At 43.5% G+C, this 18085-nt stretch overlaps 2 protein-coding genes across 3 annotated transcripts; one reads left to right on the forward strand and one right to left on the reverse strand.

Annotated features, from left to right (window-relative positions):
* Positions 1 to 9287, reverse strand: HAUS1 (HAUS augmin like complex subunit 1). Its single transcript, XM_084503649.1, has 9 exons — positions 9122 to 9287; positions 8685 to 8859; positions 7608 to 7743; positions 6485 to 6619; positions 5415 to 5538; positions 4579 to 4644; positions 3156 to 3227; positions 1326 to 1373; positions 1 to 291 (listed from the first exon to the last, which is right to left on the reverse strand). The coding sequence occupies exons 1-9, from the start codon at positions 9155 to 9157 to the stop codon at positions 208 to 210; spliced, it is 876 nt and encodes a 291-aa protein (XP_084359775.1). The 5' UTR covers positions 9158 to 9287; the 3' UTR covers positions 1 to 207.
* Positions 9288 to 10354: 1067 nt separating this feature from the next.
* ATP5F1A (ATP synthase F1 subunit alpha) lies at positions 10355 to 18010 on the forward strand. 2 transcript variants are annotated; one of them, XM_084503647.1, is made up of 12 exons: positions 10355 to 10592; positions 11605 to 11683; positions 12765 to 12934; positions 13748 to 13921; positions 13996 to 14162; positions 14302 to 14450; positions 15373 to 15524; positions 15659 to 15883; positions 15982 to 16089; positions 16658 to 16802; positions 17006 to 17156; positions 17801 to 18010. In XM_084503647.1, exons 1-12 carry the CDS (start codon positions 10533 to 10535, stop codon positions 17880 to 17882), a joined length of 1662 nt encoding a protein of 553 aa, XP_084359773.1. In that variant the 5' UTR covers positions 10355 to 10532; the 3' UTR covers positions 17883 to 18010. The 2 variants fall into 2 exon arrangements, with proteins under 2 accessions (XP_084359773.1, XP_084359774.1); XM_084503648.1 differs by having other exon boundaries at positions 10447 to 10592; positions 12765 to 12964; positions 13704 to 13921.
* Positions 18011 to 18085: the final 75 nt, after the last annotated feature.

Below are 18085 nucleotides of genomic sequence, written 5' to 3' on the forward strand. Positions count from 1 at the left end.
AAGCTTGCATGTTACTTTATGAAAAAAGTGACATTTACAAATGCATGGCTACCTGAACCCTTACAGAAAGATTACACTCACTGAAAGGTCACAAGCATGCCATCGGACAGCAAGAAGAGTAAGGCAGAAAGCTGCAGGAATACAGTGAGTCCAAACTAGTGCAAGTAAAATAGAAATTTGGAAAAGAAATCTTCCGTTCAAGCCACTTCAGGTGAACTTGTATTTTCTGGGTTCTGGCATCTCGAGAGTCAGCATGAGAATCTGCTTTGAGAGCTCTGCCTCCAAGGCATTCTATCAGGAGAAAAAAAAAGGCACAAGAGAACTCAGCAATCACACACAGTAGTTTTCATATATTCTTCTGACACAAACATCTGCAGAGATCAAACCTCAAGATATTATTAGCACTGATTAACCCAAGCATTGAACTGAAAGTTCTCGCTGCTGCAAGTGGCAGTAGTGTCAGTAGTCACTACAGAGGAACCTCCAAAAGAACAGCCAAAATCACTACGTAGCCTTTGTACTGTGCCCCGATGGGATACCTTTGAGCTGAACTGATATGCTCTAGAGTGTACACACCTGAGAAAAGCCTTACAGGCTGCTAAGGTGAGCTTGTATTTCTGGAACATAAATAAGTTGATCACCAACCTGACTAGTCCCATCTGAAAACATATAGAATACTCTCAAATAAATGTGCTTTCTGATCACAGTTTTAAGGTTTATCACTGAATACCTTGTGCCGTGTCTATAAACAAGCAGACAGTAACCCAAAGAAATCAAAGACAGCTTCTGTGCTCAGACATGGCCCAGCTTGCTCTGGAAAGGTACATACAGAGTTCCCAAACATCTTTAGATGAAGTTTTTCTCACCAATGCCTTGCAGGTTACACAAGCATGTATGAAACAGGCATTGTGTTTTATAGGGAAAGGTCCCTGTTGCAGTCCACAAGGCAGCTGTTCAATAACACATGGGCCCTACTACCCTTTGAGAATTCAGGCACAGTAATGAAGGTCATGAGACCAAGAAGCTGTGGCACAGTTGAGTGAATAAACATTCTGACAGGTGAAGCAGAAAATCCAGAGGGATACAGATACGTAATCCCCACTGATACCATTATGCTCAACTGCCCTTGTAGCTTTAGATATCGTGCCTCCAACAGTTCCTCCTACCAATATGCACTACTTCTGCCATATCAGAGCAAGAATTTCCCTCCAGAGATCATTAAGACTATGATCTGAGGTAGATAAATCCACAAGCAATTAATACATATAGCTTGTTTTGGAATGACAGCACCCACTTAAATCCCTGTAAAAGATAAAAACACTTACCAGTTCTCGTCTTGCTTCTTCAACCTTCACTTGTACAAGGGATGGATTCTAATGAAAGAAAATGGCATAAAAATCAATATTTCAACATGAATTGCAGAGTTCCTGCATCATTGCAAGACTCTAATCATGTGCCCCAGGGGATTTCAGGGATAATAAAATCAGTTTTGTGTACACCCTTCACATACTATAGATACTGACATTAAAAGCCTATTATCAGTTTGATATGGACAATCAGATATTTTTCAAGATTCTGCTATAACCTGATGTCTAGGGAAATATTTTTATCCATTTTCCAAAACTACTAAGTGAGGAACTAGACTTTAACCATATCCAGGAATGAAATTATCAGAGCACAAACTTTCAGCAGTGTGCAAGTATGAACCCTCCTCCTTCATTCTGTCTGCACTAGCAGCAGGGCATCAGGGCTCTCCCTGTCTCCACTGACAGGGAGTCGGGGAGGGAGGAATTGGGAAACCTAATCCAATTTGAACATCCTGTTTTGCTTGAGGAGAGGAGGCAGCTGCCTCTTGGAGTAAGATGGATTTAAAAGAGAATCAGTCCCATCCTCTCCTTTCATCCTTTTGTTCTAGGAGGGAGATGGCAGTATTTGTATAAGGGAGAGATCAGGTTACAGGGAGGCGTGCTGAGGAGCAGGAACTCTGTAAGGGCTGAGGGGGCGAAGGCTGGTCCAGCAGACAGGTCCCCAGTTCACAACACAAGATACATGATTCATCTCAGAATTTCTGCATGACTTTGGACAAGTCCCTTTGTTTCTCTGGACCTCTACTCCCTGCTTATAAAAATTGGAATAAATCCTTCACCTCTTGGAGGTTACCTGTATTATGGACTGCAGGGTGCTCAGATGAGGAGGTAACAGAAGCCGTAACAGGAAACTCAAATGCAATGGCAAGCATTTAGCTTACCGCTTTATTTACTGAAGCCAAAGCCCACTCGACTATGCTCCAGTTTTTGCAGAATCTCACTTGAATGGCAGAAAATCCTTAATACTCATCTGTAAAAGTAGTGATCTTCCAAAGGAGATCAGAAATACCTGGGCTGAGTTGTCCCAAGTATCTCAGGCGGTGATATATACACAGCACACTCAGCCAAAGACATTTGTTTCACAGATTTACCGTTTCCCCATGATTTCTTTAAGCCACTATTGTCTACAGAACTGCCCTCAATTGAAAATGTCTTTTGTAATGTGAGTTTTTCTAATTTGAAATGATCAAACATCTTTTTTATAAAAGGTGCTTCAGAGAGCAGCCTACTGAGGTGTGTTCCCGGCACCCTCAAGAGAAATCAAGGAAAATGATGGAGCAGCCAGTACTCATACAAGCTATAGTACTTGCTTAAGGAACAAAGTCTACATCTGGGTATTTCTTCATCATTTCTACAACTCTGCTCAGAGCTTCAACCTCTGCACCGTGTGCTGTGTCTGCCATATTGACAGCCTGATTTACTAATGTATTAGGACACGTGTAATCTGAAAGATTTTGTTATACTAAGGAAATATACATTTTCTTCTAAATTTTTGATTTCTAGCTAATTCATCTTGATACTGAGCTCAACCAGCCTATTTCTTCAGGTCACATTCCTAGACATTTTGTTAGAGCAAAGTTTGCCAGGCAAACACTCTTATTTTTCTGGCTTTGATTAATCAATATATGGCTACTTGTTTTAGTAAAGTCTTTTGTTTACACGACTCATTAATAGATCTCTACAGAGATCTTTCTATCTATTGAAACATGTAACCATTTCCTTTATATTTTTGAAGTCCATTGAAGTCAATCTGACTGCATGTATAAAAGAACAGTGAAAAATAATTACAGGAGTTAAATCTAGGTAGGAGTCAAGTTCCCTCTTCACAGGCACCACTTCTTTCTGCATTTCTTCCAGTTTCTGTGGACAGAACAAAGTAGATAAGATTTCATAGACTTACTTGTAGAAGTGATGTAAATCAGCAAAAATACATTTACAATTATCTACAACATTTCAGAAGTCACCCATGTTGGCTAGAGGTCTTGTGATCTTTCACAAAATGCACAGAGAACTAAAGATCTACCATTCATTCAGCTATCAGTCAGTTAAACCCAGTTCAAATTTTACACAGATATACTTTCTCTTCCTTTCTGAGAACATACAACATTGTTACCTACAGGATAACCACCTGATCTTACCTCCCTGACAGGAGGGAGCCTGTCAACTCAGAAGCCACCACAGGACTTTCATGGTCGACATCACTGTAGGCCACACACAGACCTGAGCCCCAAGGAAGGAGATACAGTCTCGTGCCTATGCCTTGGGTGTGATAATTTTGCACACGCAACAGAAAAAAAGTCCCCAAATAATGCAGTGCTTTGCTCATGCTGTTAACAAGGGGAGGTAGTTTCTCCAGGGGGCTTAAAATTTAGCACATAACAAAGCCTGTATTTTTTTTCAATAATCAACCTAAGACATTCCAAAAAAAAAAAAAAAAAAAAAAAGAAAAGAAAAGAAAAACACACTCTGAAGATGAAGTCATCCGTGCTGCCTAATTTACAGAGCTCTTGGCAGAGCAGACATAGAAATGCCAGTGAGTCAAACATGCCCTTTTACTTAGGTTTGGGAAGATGATGAAGGTCAGATAAAGACTAGAAAGGTTCCAAGGCCATTTTGTATGTAGAATTCCAACAATTTTTAGTTAGTGCTCTTCTGAAACACTGTGCAATGTCAACATTGCCACCCAGTGCTGGTTCACAAGAATGACAACATACATTCAGGAAACCTATTTTAATTGTTCAGCCTAATAGGCAAGAAGAGAGTGTAAAAGAAATGGGAAGAGAGACTGAAATGCGTGTTTCAGTAATAGCAAGTAACATTAAAACATGTTGAGTGCAGACACAACAACTCAAACACATTAAATATCTATAAATACTCAGAGCAAACCTGGATGATCTATAGCTAGTAATTCAAGAAGTGTGCTTTTTTCTTTAAAAACATCCTGCTGGACTTAGCATTTAGTTTAAAATGTTATGTTTAAAGACAAGAAAAAGGCGCACAGAGGTTCAGAATCTGGGTTTCACTCAATCTCCTCTCCCTTAGCTCAGCAGCATTTGAGAGCAGGTACACCCTAGAAGCAATCAGCTGGGTCATTTTATTTAGTAATTGCAATACACAGACAGCCATGTAATGAGATACATTCCACAGAATACCCACTCCATTTGCAACACGGATTGCTGTAGAAACATCTCTCTTGTACCAACAGACCTACCTCAGACATGCTCACTAGTGACTGATGCATCAATGAATAGTCCAACCCACTGGCAGCAAGCTTCTCCTACAAACAGGAAAGAGTTCAAACATAAATGACAAAATATAAGAGGAAAGAGAAAGATTTTGCCGTTTCCTTGGGTTTTGATTGAAAGAGGCAGACAAGAACACAGTCTGAAAAGAATAGAAACATGCTACTTTAACTACAGCTCTAGCTGGTGTATGAAATCATACTACTAAAATTCATAGTAATAAATCCTTCCTGAAAATTAGTGGGGGAAGAGCACATGGCAAGGCTATGAAGAGGTTTCTCAGTAAAACATCGTTAACACTAATTCAACATTTTCTATCTGGTATTTGTCAGGATATTGAACAGCATCCAAGTATTAAATAAAGCATTCACATATCCTTCATCACATAGGGAGAGGTGAAGAAGACAGAACAACTTCTGCCTTCAACATTTAATCATTCATTAATCCTCCCCAAATAGCTATATTCAGGATTTTGACACCATTTTCCTCAGTGAATCATATGTTCTACTGTTAATATAAGAGTATACAGACAAGTTAGCAGTACATCACAGCAAGCACAAAGTAGTCTGAGCTAATATTCTTAAAAGGGAAAGTATCTTTGCATTTACCAAAGGACATTCAGAAGAATGAGAGTGTACATATTGGGAACAATTGAAGTATGGTAACAACTCATCCTGTTAGCCCACATATACAAAATCCAGGAGTTTAGGAAGCACCAGCAATGTCCCTAACTAGTTTTGGGCCTGACCAATCACAACTACACCAACATATTACAGAATCCTGTTAAGTAATTCCTTCCGTCTACCTCAGCAGCCTTAATCCTGATTTTGAAATCCTCAGATTTGTCTCTCAGGAACTTCAAGTTCTGGGATCGGCTCTCAGCCTTGACTCTTTCTACCTCAAGGTAGTCCTGTGTTTTTCTAAGATCCCTAAAAAAAAGAAAAAGAAAAAGAAACAAGCCTTTACATGCAAACAGACATCAGTATTCACATACCACTTAGTCATCTATGCTCAACCTAAACACCATAATACAACCAACTCCAGAGGGGGAGAATGCTTGCATTTTCCTGCGAGATTCCCCCATGAAAATATCCATGGCTGTCAACTCCAGATTCCCAAGGGCCACAGGATAAAAGGGTCAAGGGGAAAGCCATCTGTGTAACAGCACAGAATAACAGTCTTCTGCTTCATTCTGTAATTAATTCACTTACGGACGTGTTATGCAGGCTAAACTTATGGGCATAGAAAGGGGCCATGGCAAAACTGGGAGAGGCATCTGGGTCTTGCATCTGTGCTGCAACAGCACCACAATTAAAACTTTGGCAGAACCAGACAATAATTAGAATGGAAGGGAACTGTGGAGAACATCTGGACCAATGCCCAGAGAGGGGCTGATCACAGCACACTCGGCAAAGCCCTTCAGATGACATCCTTTAGGGAATGGACTTGATACTCTTTATTTTTTTTCGTTTAGACTCTCACTGGTTAAAGGAAATTCTTACCTAGGAATCTTTCTGGTTTTGCCTGGCTCCTTCACTCTAACTACAAAGCCTACAGTAAGTGTGGTTAGAAGATGTAGTTTGCCACCACCCTCAGTTGAAGAGGACTGGTGGAAGATGCCGCCCCATATCCCAAAAATGCTTGTAAACCATTTTGGGTTTAAAATAATAGGTTTGATCATAGCCCCAAAGTCTTTTGACTTCTGAATGTGCCCATAACACACAGTTTTTGGCAGACACTTCCCAATACTGTGGATTACAGATGAATCAAAAACCTGTCAGTTCGGTTACCCTTGTTAGTTGTCACAAGGAACACACCACACAGCAGAGATCAGCAGCACTGCTTACATCTTTCCCCTTTCCATCCATTACTCACTCCTCTAACTGCTTTTCCATCGCCAGTGCAGCAGTTAGTTTCTTATTCATGTTGGCCAACTCCAGCTCCAATTCTTTGTTTTTTGATTCTGTTGCATACAGCTCGGAACTCATGTCATTGATGGCACAGAAGAAGCTGGTGGAAAGAATCAATCAACAGGAATACTCAGTCAACTTTTATGAAGCTCAGAATTACTGTTGTTTACCCACCCCACACTTTCCACAAATGACCTGTTTTTCTCATGCTATGATGTATTAAGTAACTAACTACCAAGTATTTTAGAAGAAGAAAATATGTCACTGAAAGTATTTGCTTCCCTTAATTAGTAGAGATTTTGTCCAGAAGGGGAAACAGCCCAGCAAACTGAGTACTGGGAAAGGCTAAGCAGGACCTGGCAGTCCAGTGAAAATAGCCACCAGGTTTGAAATAATAAAATGCTCCACTCCTGGCTTGCCAAATTGCCTTTGAAATTCATTTCCTGAAAATGCATGCCCCTGGGACACACTCAGAAGTATTTCATCCACTTTTTCTTCTCAAGTTGTTCATTTCTGCCTGCCCCTCTGTCTCTAAAGAACCGTGAGAGCAAAGCTCCTGAACATGGTTTAAAAAAAATGGATTCCAAGGCAGATTTCAGCTCCTCCTTACTGACAATGCTCAAGGAACTCCTACTGTGTTATATTTTAAGGCCAGGCAGAAGGGAACAGAAAGAACAGACTAACAGCTGCAATTGCTCTGTGGCTGAGACAAGGAAATCTCCTTACTGAGGCCTTATAAGAGAGGAGGTGAGACTAAACAACCAGCTACAGTTCCACAGTCCTTGCCTCAGCAATATAAAAGCTGCTACAGCTTATGGACAGTTGTAGTGGTCACATCCTGCAGGCACTGATCAAGAAGGCATGTGCCAAAAAGAGATTTAATTGTGGCTAAGGCACCTTCAGGGCTTCAGAGGCTTTCCTTACAGGGAAAAATCAAGTGTTGTGCTCGGTTTCTGTGTCCTCTAAAGCTGCCCCAGAGGTGCCAAAGAAGCTGGACAAGTAAGACCCCTGTTGTGAAAGCACAATTTGAAACTGTAGAAAGGGAAATTGCACAGACCATCACCCCAATGCGAAGTGGGAAGGACTACCTGGCAAGAGAGGTGTCCTTCGTTCCAAGTGTTATTGCACTGTTTACCAGGGTGTTGAGGTGGGCGGTGCCTTCGCTGGACAGACTGGATAATGAAAGACCCAAGCCTTTTGTGAGAAGGTCCTCTAGATACTTAGCTGAAAAACAAGTTGAAACAAAAAATAGATTAAAAAAAATATTATAATATTATAATATTGTTTTAGCTCTAGGTAGGACCCAATTCTACTCCAGAAGATTTTTTTTTTTTTTTTAATCTCTCTGCTATTATGGAAAGAGCCATCACACTTGTCATATGAAACCTCTGCTAGTAATGATATTCCTTCCTACCAGGGGAGTCTGAAATTACAGCAGAGCTCACATCTATAACTGTCTGGTAGCGTCTACATTCTGAGAGCCCAAATCAACTGCACAGTCTCCATTACTACTCATTTGATGTCAAATCACTAGAGGACTTGATGAAAAAAACAAATGGGGTTTCTACAACATTGTCTTCTTGTGCACAACATCACCCTCTTTACAGAGCAGTAAAATTCCTTCCTGAAAGATGCCAATGAAGGGATGATCCTTTGGCACATGTATTAAGATCTACTATGGCCCCCTAAACAACTCACTTGCTCCAGAAAAAATGACATTGGACACAGAGTCCAGGCTGCAAGAGCATAACTTAATCACCTCACTATTGTTTCAGATTCCTGAACTGTTTTCCTTAACAGCGGATTAGCACCAGCTCAGACTCTTAAATTAGCTGTAGGGTCTCTCTGCTATCTATCCAGACAATATTCTAATGCTGTTCTTATTCAGCAGGCTAGGAGGCTTTGGCAATCAACCTGCTTGTCCACATTTACAGCCTGCGCAAGCTGGCTAAAAGATTGCTTTTGACCAACCTAATGTCAGAGTGTACTTTGCTGAAAGGAAAGCACGGAGAACATTGGAGTGAAAGCTGTACCGTAACAAAAGCTAAGCTTATTGCTAGTCTGTTTTTTTTAAATACACTAGGTGATAAGGTTCTAATAAAAAAAGTCTATGAGGTAACTAAGGAAAACTGTGATGAAACCAAGAACCGGAGCTTCTAACTCACCTTGTGCTTCGTATTCTGCTGCCTTCTGCTCCGTGTCTTCTACCAGGAAAGCAAGATCCCTCTCTCTGGTTTCACTGTATTCTTTAAGATTATACAAAATATCAACAGTCTGAGGGTTCACTTCGTAATGCGGAATGGGCTGATTCTCAAACACTTCCTTCAGCCATAAAGTAACCTGCCAGAGGATGGGGGGGGGGAAAAAAAAAAAGTAAACAGCTAAGTGAGGTGAGAGAAAATAGCCGGAGCGCTGTGAGCTCTGCGTGTGCGTTTCCCCTTTAACTTCCCTCATCTTTTCAGGACCCCTGCTCACCTCCTAATTTTATAAATCTCACCTTTTTATCCCCACGCCCTGTTGGCTACAGAGGCGCTGGAGACCCCAACCACCACAGTTTCCCCCCGACCCTTCTCCGCCGAGCCGCCCCCCCCCCCGCCATTACCCGCCGCAGCTTCTCCATGGTGGCCGCCTCAGCCATCAACCGCCGCCTTGAGCCTCCCGCCTCCACCCCGGCCTTCCCCGCGCGCCGCGGGGCCTGCTGGGAGTTGTAGTCCTGCGGGAGCGCCCCGCCGCCCCTGCCGCGTAGCCACAGCTGCGGTTGTCCTCTCGTTTGTCTTTTTGGGTGTGATTTTTAGCACCTGAAGCCCTTTTGTTTTATGCTTTTTATATTTTTATTATTATTTTTTTTTTATTAAGCCTATTGCTTTATCCTTTATCCTATTGCTTCATCCTTGTGGCAGTTCAGCCACACGGTCGCTAACAGACAAGCAGCTGGGAGCTCTCTATTTAAAGTTTGCTTAGATACGAGGTTACAATATCCTAACTTTAAAATCTCAAAGCTCAAATAAAATAAAAAAAAAAAAAACAACACACGGTGCAATTCACTACCTGCAGCCATCGCTTTCAACAGAGCCTATTGACGTGCTCTGAATGTTTTGAAGGAATTTACTTTTTCTTCTTATGCACCCAGTAGTTTAAGAAGTCTTTAGTCAGTAAAACATTGAAGTGGCTTTTGATGGAATTTTATGTTTCATGCGTATCACGATACAAATTACAAATAAAGACATATGAAACCCTTCACCAAGAAGGCACGAGTCATCTTCTTAAACTAAAGGGCAAAAGTTAGAACCTGAATAGCTTGTGTATTGTTACTTGCGTAAAAAAGGCATGCTCCTTTTCTGACTAACATTTACGATTCCTGCAAAGGCCTGCTGGGAGCTTTACCAGACTCCTGCAGGACTCTGAGGCCACTGTCCCCGCATGCTGCCCGACCTTTGGCACCCTCCCCACCTACAGGCCTTGCAGCAAGGCTGCGTGGTTGTCACTGCACCCAGGCAGCTGAGGGGTCACCTTTTAGGACACCGGCATTAGCAAGAGAGGGGCTGAGAAATAAATGAGCTGCTTTGTCAGGTCACTGAGACCAGCAAGGCGCTGCATGCTGTGGCGTTTTCACCTTCTTTCCCAGAGCACAGATTTAAGTTTTTAAGAGATTTAAGCACTTTTCCGCCCCATGTTCAGCTTTCAGAAGCTGAACAAGACGGACACCAACCCCCACAGCCCCCAGAAGGGTGGCGAAGCCCCCAGCCCCACGCGTCCCCTCAGCGCCCACCCAGGGCCGTTTCAAGCGCACCTGCCATAAAGGCTATTTTTTCTAAACACCCCATTTCTCCCTGCTTTTCCAGACACACACAGAGAGGGCGGGCTGAGGGGCCGGGGGAAGCTCCCCCCATCCCAGGCGTGGCCCCACCGCCCATTAAGGGCGGAGCGCGGCGCCGCCATTTTGTGGAGAGAGCGCGGGGCCGGCAGCCTCCTCACGTCTGCTTCACCCCCAGCCCTCAGCCGCCGCCGCCACCATGCTCTCCGCCCGCCTGGCCGCCACCCTCGCCCGCTCCCTGCCGCGGCATGCCGGCCTGGTGAGCTCGCCTTCCCCTCCAGCCGGGCTGAGGGCTGAGGGGAGGGCGGCCGCCGCCGCCATCTTGGGGGCCGCGGTGACATTGAGGGGCCGCGGCCGCCCGTGGCTCGGCCCCCGGGGGTCCGCTGTGGGGTGGGGGTGAGGGGGGGGGGTCCCCAAAACACACCGGGGACCGGGTCCTGCCGGGGATGGGTTGGTTTGGGGAATGAGGATGGGGTTAGGGGAGCCGTGCCCTTCGCTGAAGGTGAAAATTGGGCCGTGAGGGGTGTGGGGAAAGGGGCGAAGTCCCGGGGGGTTTGGGGGGCTCCATGAGGGGCAGGGGGGCGCAGGGGCCGTCCCCAGCCCGTGCCCCTTGTGAAGGTGAACGCAGGCCTTCGTGGGGGTTTGGGGCTGCAGCGTGGGCTTTCTGTGGCTGCAGAGCTGCACTGTGAGCTTCAGGATTTATAGCTGTAATCACCATCTAATGCATCAATTATCACAGCTTTTTCTTTTGCACAGTCATCTATATTTTAGCCGCGCTTCAGGAAATTTGCCCTTAGACTTTGCTAGAAAAGGTCACTCCTCGCTTTACCGAGAAATCAATCCTCCTAAGACGACATAACCTTGTTTTCCCTTGTGCAGATACACGAGTTTTTTTCTGATTCATTTGTGCTTTTCTTCTTTTTTTTTTTTTTTTTTTGAGTTTTCGATGCCATGGGGAATGGTGGCAGATGAGGGAGGTGCTGCTGTGGGAGCTGCTGCAGCGCTGTGGTGGTGACAGTGCAACGCCAGGGCTGTGCAGAAAAACGCAGCGATTTAGAGCAGTCTCTTTTAGTGCCCGTGGTTATTTATTCATGTTGGGTTTGGTTCTGTAGCTGCAGCTTGGGAACGCAGAGCTTTGGAGCGCAAGTCAAAATGGAGACACGCTAAATATCTAATCTCATACTGGGAAATTTTAACGTAATCTCTCTTTAAAATACTGTATTTTGTGTGATCAAAGAGGCTTCGCTTATTGAAACAATTACTTATTTTAGGTTTCCAGAAACACCCTGGGTGCAGCATTTGTCGCCACAAGAAACATCCATGCCTCCAAAAACCATTTCCAGAAAACCGGTGAGTCTGAAGAAAGGCCCCTATTATTATAAGAGTACTGTTTAAGACCTTGATCTTAAGTCAGACGAGGTAATTTGAACTTGGAGTGTGAGGTGCATGTGTCAGCTGACAAAACACTTCAGGACACTTATGTACTGGCAGTGTTGGGAAGTGGAATATCAGTTACATGGTCACATCTGTCAGACTTAACTTTAATAATTGGTCAAAGTGTGTCCGAACCAATGGGGTGATCGCATGTCAGCTGGCTCACTCAGCTTATCTGCCTCCCAAATGCCCAATTCAGTCTTTCAGTCCTGCAGAATTATCTGAAAAATGACCCAAATTCCAATTTCCTGTCTGCTTGTTGGCAATATTAGAGAAAGGATGACTTTCTCAGGCCTAGTTTGACCTTTTGTCCTTGATCGTTACTCTTGAGCTGCTAGGGTCTTGAGAAGGCAACAGCACTGCATAGCTGTGTTTTGGTAGCAGTTTATGTACAATTTTTGTTGTGGTTTAGGCCAAGTAAAGGTTTTATTAGAAAATAATTTTCACTGCTTACTGTTTCTTAGCTGAGGAAATAAATAGTTGTTGGGGGCATGCTGCCAAATCAGGGGAAGATGGAAAACATTGTTATAGTTCATATTGAACAACTTGCTCTGTAAAGGCATGAAGTGCCTTTAGAATATGCTGGTTTACGAATGAGTTGGTGTTTTCATGCATCCAGTCTAAGTAAACGCACTGCCTGCAGAGAGGGCATGTCAATTCTTTCTGAGTGAAGTCTAATCTACTTAGTCTAATGGCTCTCCAGAGGGAGGGATTGCTAACAGGGTAGGATATACTGAAGGAAATCAATGATAAAACTAAACAGCCATCAGTTTTTTTAATTGAAGTCTGTTCAGTGATGACTTGAAGCTGCTTTTACTGGCTGTGAACGCAAACTGTTACTTACCTTCTGCATTATATATATATATGGAAGAATGTTTCCTGCTAGAACTTAATTATACCTGGGAGAGGCTACCTTGGCTTGTGAATTAAAGACAAGTTTACTGAATTTCTACTGTGCCTTAATTCGCTAAATCTGGTTTGAAATATCTTCTCCTAGGCACTGCTGAGGTGTCCTCTATTCTTGAGGAGCGTATTTTGGGAGCTGACACCTCTGCTGAACTTGAGGAGACCGGCCGTGTGCTCTCGATTGGTGACGGTATTGCCCGTGTGTATGGCCTAAGAAATGTGCAGGCAGAAGAAATGGTTGAGTTTTCCTCTGGGCTGAAGGTGAGCTTCCACTAAAGCAGTTTGTTTATTGTACAAATGAGAAGATGACTTTTTAAAAGACAGTCGGAGTCTGTGCATGGACTTCTCCATATGGAGATTTTACAGACTTCATTGTAATTTAAATGAGTAGTAACTAGTAGACTACTAGGCAAATACTACAGAAAGCAAATATTCTTTGAATTTGTAATGCTTTCCTTTGGTATCCTTATCTGGTTCTTGGCCAACAGTTGAGCTTTATTTGCCTTCCTCTGGGAAGTGTTTAGGGCTAATTTGGCACTGGATTTTGTTTTCATAGGCTTTTATGATTACCATTGAAGAAAAAGCTCTGTGATCTATTACAGTGCACAATTTGGTGACTCCTTCTAGTCCTAAGGGTAGACTAACGTTAAAAAGCTGACTGTTCCCTAATACTACTGCAGCATCTCTTCCAGAATTGTTAATGCTCTGGCTTGCCTCAGGCAGATAGACGAATTCTCTTGTTGAATTCCTAGGCAAGAGAAATGTATTCGAAACCTACTTAACCTTTCTGTTTTTCTCTGGGAGAAGAATGATTGCAAGTATAATTATGTAGTAAACTGAAGGCTTAGGCAGGTTCTGTCACCAGTATGGAAGAAGGTAAGTGCGCTGAACTTGATCTTTGTGGGTCCCTTCCAGCTCAGGATATTCTATGATTGGATGTAAGCAGAACATTGGTAGTTGTTGCCAGTGTCCCGTATTTCACACTGTAGACTAATCACGTCGATACTAAAGCATCAAGAATTCACCGTAGATGCTGGTATTGTTTTTCTCATGATATCATGATCTTTATCCTAGGGGATGTCCTTGAATTTGGAGCCCGACAACGTTGGTGTTGTCGTGTTTGGTAACGACAGACTGATCAAGGAAGGGGATGTTGTGAAGAGGACCGGAGCCATTGTGGATGTTCCTGTTGGGGAGGAGCTGCTGGGCCGTGTTGTAGATGCCCTGGGCAATCCCATTGATGGGAAGGTGAGTGTCACGCTCAGCGTTAAGCTTTCTCCTGTGTGGTGCAGACTGCAACGGGGTTTCTTCTCTCTTTTAAGGGTCCTATTACATCTAAGACACGTAGGAGAGTTGGCTTGAAGGCCCCTGGCATCATTCCCAGAATCTCTGTGCGGGAACCCATGCAGACTGGTATTAAGGCCGTGGACAGCTTGGTGCCAATTGGCCGGGGACAGCGTGAGCTGATCATTGGTGACAGGCAGACTGGGTAAGTTAAATGCCCAAACGAAAAATGTTTCCGTGAATAGAGACTTGAATGCAGTGTGCTCTACTGTACCTGAACACAGCTGGGTGGAGGTTGGGAGAGGAATGGGTCGCTTAACTTAACCAAACTGTGTGTTGTACAGGAAAACATCAATTGCAATTGACACAATAATCAACCAGAAACGATTTAATGATGGAACAGATGAGAAAAAGAAGCTGTACTGTATCTATGTTGCTATTGGCCAGAAGAGATCTACTGTTGCACAGCTGGTGAAGAGGCTCACTGACGCAGGTACAGATTGCTGATGATGGTTGAGCCTGGCACATAAGGACATCCTGTTCTTACAATGCTGAATAATACTATGAACTCTCCTGATTGAAAGTATAGACAGGATTCTGTTCTTATTTGATAAAAAATTACTTATTTTTCTAGACAAGTTCTTACAGTTACCGGCAGGGACAGGGGACACCTTTTCACTTTGTTGTATTCAAAAACTAAATGATGCCCTGAAACTGTTTAATTGCTTCTGAAAACATTACCCTTCATGTTTCTTTCATCAGAGTTGGGGGAGTTTCCTCTTGGCAGTCAGGCCTGATAATAAACTGTGGCCTGCAAGTATTTTTATTGACTTTGCATTTGCTTCGTATGCATGCTAGTCAGTGTGAATGGCAATTTAAAGTCTGGTGAAGAGACTTTACTGCCCAAACATAATCCATTATATCACTGTATTTTTTCAGAAACAGTAATGTCTGGCAAAAAAGCCGTGTGTATAACAGGGCTTAAAAGAACCTAGGCACTTTTCCTCTTACCTGCTGGTCAAGTGGAATCATACCTAGTAGAAAAAAAAAAAAGGTATTTTAGTGGCAATTTGTTTTTGGACTGTGAAGCATTGTAGCACCTTCTTGTAAAAGCTAAGGAATCAGACTTCCAGGTCTCTGACTTCTGGAGCCCAAGGGTGTCTTAGTAAAAGTTGAAGCCTCGCTTTAGATGAAAAATAATCTGCAAGTGCCAGATAATAGCTGCCATAAACTTGCTCGTGAAACTCTGAGTTAATCAAGCTTAATAGGTTAATCATCTGTTTTACTTTCCTGTAACTGGTGATACTGCCTGGGTTTACTTCAGCAACTGGCACTTCATATGCATGTTGCATTTGCTGTTTACTGGCGTGATAAGGTAATGTACTTAGGTGACGATTCTCTCAAATTCTTTCCAGATGCCATGAAGTACACTATTGTGGTGTCTGCCACAGCATCTGACGCTGCGCCCCTTCAGTACCTGGCTCCCTATTCAGGCTGCTCCATGGGGGAATACTTCAGAGACAATGGAAAGCATGCATTGATCATCTATGATGACTTATCCAAGCAGGTCAGGAAGCATTGCTTATAGACATTGTGGTCCAGCATTGATGCTTATAGCTGTAAGATCACATCAAGCTTAAAAATTCAGAATTTTAAATGAGCTGCTGAAGTCTGAGAGGGTTCCTTTATGCTTCTGCACAGGCTGTTGCCTACCGTCAGATGTCTCTGCTGCTGCGCCGTCCACCTGGCCGTGAAGCCTACCCAGGTGATGTGTTCTACCTGCATTCCCGCTTGCTGGAGAGAGCGGCCAAAATGAACGACTCCTTTGGAGGTGGATCTCTGACTGCCCTGCCTGTCATTGAAACTCAGGCTGGTGATGTGTCTGCTTACATTCCAACCAACGTCATCTCCATCACTGATGGACAGGTAGGGCTTTCTCTTCCTCTGCCAGTAAGTTGCACAGACATGCTGGTGTGTCTGAGGGAGGTTTCTGACCAGGGTAATAAAACAAATTTATCCCGTAGATCTTCTTGGAAACTGAGCTGTTCTACAAAGGTATCCGTCCAGCCATCAACGTCGGTCTGTCTGTGTCCCGTGTGGGTTCTGCTGCTCAGACCAGGGCTATGAAGCAGGTAAGCATGTAACGAGAGCTCCTGTCGTCAGAGATGAGTAGTGTGTAGGCTGTCCAACCCATATCACTCTTTACAGAGTCATTAATAGAAAGGGAAGTAAGTTCTGAATTCCTTGGTATTGTGAAATAACTTTAAAAAACAAACAAACAAACAACAACAAAAAAAAAAACAATCAGACAAATTTATGGAGTCTGATATTTCCATCACATGCTGGCAGGAAGCAGGACATGGCGAGGGGAGGGAAGAGTATCTGCATAAAGATTTTTGACAATAGTCAAAACCAGACAAAAATGGTCAAAAGTTCCATTGTGCTGAACTGGGTGCTGATCCAGCTGGGTACAGAGAACGCTCTGTTAATGCCACGCTTTTTAATCCAGATGCAAGTTAGAAGTATCAGTTGTGATACTTTCAGGGAGGAATAACATGTTAAAGGCCAGACAGTGTGGGATTTTTTAGAAATGTGATTAATCACCTATTTAGCTGACTTGTGACAACTGTCAGCTGAAGATGACAACTAGATTCACTTAAAAACTGGTGAAACTCAGCGTGCCCTTGCCTTTTATTGTAGGTGGCAGGTACCATGAAGCTGGAACTGGCTCAGTACCGTGAAGTAGCTGCCTTCGCTCAGTTTGGGTCCGATCTGGATGCTGCCACGCAGCAGCTGCTGAATCGTGGTGTGCGTCTGACAGAGCTCCTCAAACAAGGACAGTACGGTGAGTGTCTCATGTGTAACGTGTCTGCATTCCCTCTTAGTCTGTGGTGCTGGTCTTTGTGGCAGCACGAAGATATCCTCTGGGTATTGTAAACGCAGGCTTGGCAACCCTGTTGCATACACAGAGCTGATCTTCAGGGAGACTGATACTGATGTATCCTGAAACAAGAATGGCTGATGGTACGAATGTTTTCTTTCATGCAGTTCCCATGGCTATTGAGGAGCAGGTTGCAGTCATCTATGCTGGTGTGAGAGGTCACTTGGACAAGCTGGAGCCCAGCAAAATCACTAAATTTGAGAGTGCTTTCCTGGCTCATGTCCTGAGCCAGCACCAGGCCCTCCTCTCCACGATCAGGTATGATAATTAGTCTTAGTTCATCTCAGGGGTACTGACCTGGGAGCTGCAGCACAGATGGTCACCAAACCATTCATTAAGCTAGTGTATCCCCGAACATCAGGCCTTCTGCTGCCTCTGACTGGAGCTTAAATCAGCCTGCCTGCTGTCCTTACACTGTTACACAGATCTCAGCATCTTGTCCACAGTTTTTATTCAAAAAAAAAAAACAGCTGATGCTTAAAATGAACCTATTTGCATGCTTCTCCTGTAATCTGAAATGGAACTCACTTCAGGCAGTGAGCTGGCATGCTTTTGTCATGCTAATAGCTTTAAAATATTAGAATTCTGTGGATTAAGTGCTGCTAGCTGCCTTGTTGCAGAGCTGACTCTGGGGGTTTAGGTATGTCCACAATCTTGTCCTGTGAGCTGGTTCTAGCTTGCTTTGTCCTGAGATTTGTGCGTTCCAGCTCTGGCAGAGCTGTGCCTGGTTCAGCACGGCTCTGTTCTGAGGGTATTTGTGGACAAACCTTAGTTCTTAACAGGACCAACATCTTGTGAAGAAGGAAGGCTGTGTTAGTAAAGATTTTTTTTTTTTTTTGACTTGGGAATTAACAGTACGTTTATTTCTGTGTCAGAAGCTTAACTAAACTCTGTTTCAACAGGACCGAAGGGAAGATCTCTGACCAGACAGAAGCTAAGTTGAAGGAAATAGTCACAAATTTCCTGTCTACTTTCGAGGCATAAACTTGTAACCATTCAAACAGACCAGGCGGTTTTTGTGGTCATGTGCTACAGCTCCATCAAAGACTTAAAAGTATGTGCGACTTGAATGTACAGATCTCACTGAGAATAAAAGTTTCCATGTAAAAAGACTTGGATGTCCTGTTCTCAATTATTGCCCTTCTGTGTAGCTGCTCTTAACGACTCGTGTGCACACCTTCCCTGGA

Source organism: Aythya ferina (assembly GCF_964211825.1).
Source record: "Aythya ferina genome assembly, chromosome: Z".
In the NCBI taxonomy this organism is placed as follows: domain Eukaryota; kingdom Metazoa; phylum Chordata; class Aves; order Anseriformes; family Anatidae; genus Aythya; species Aythya ferina.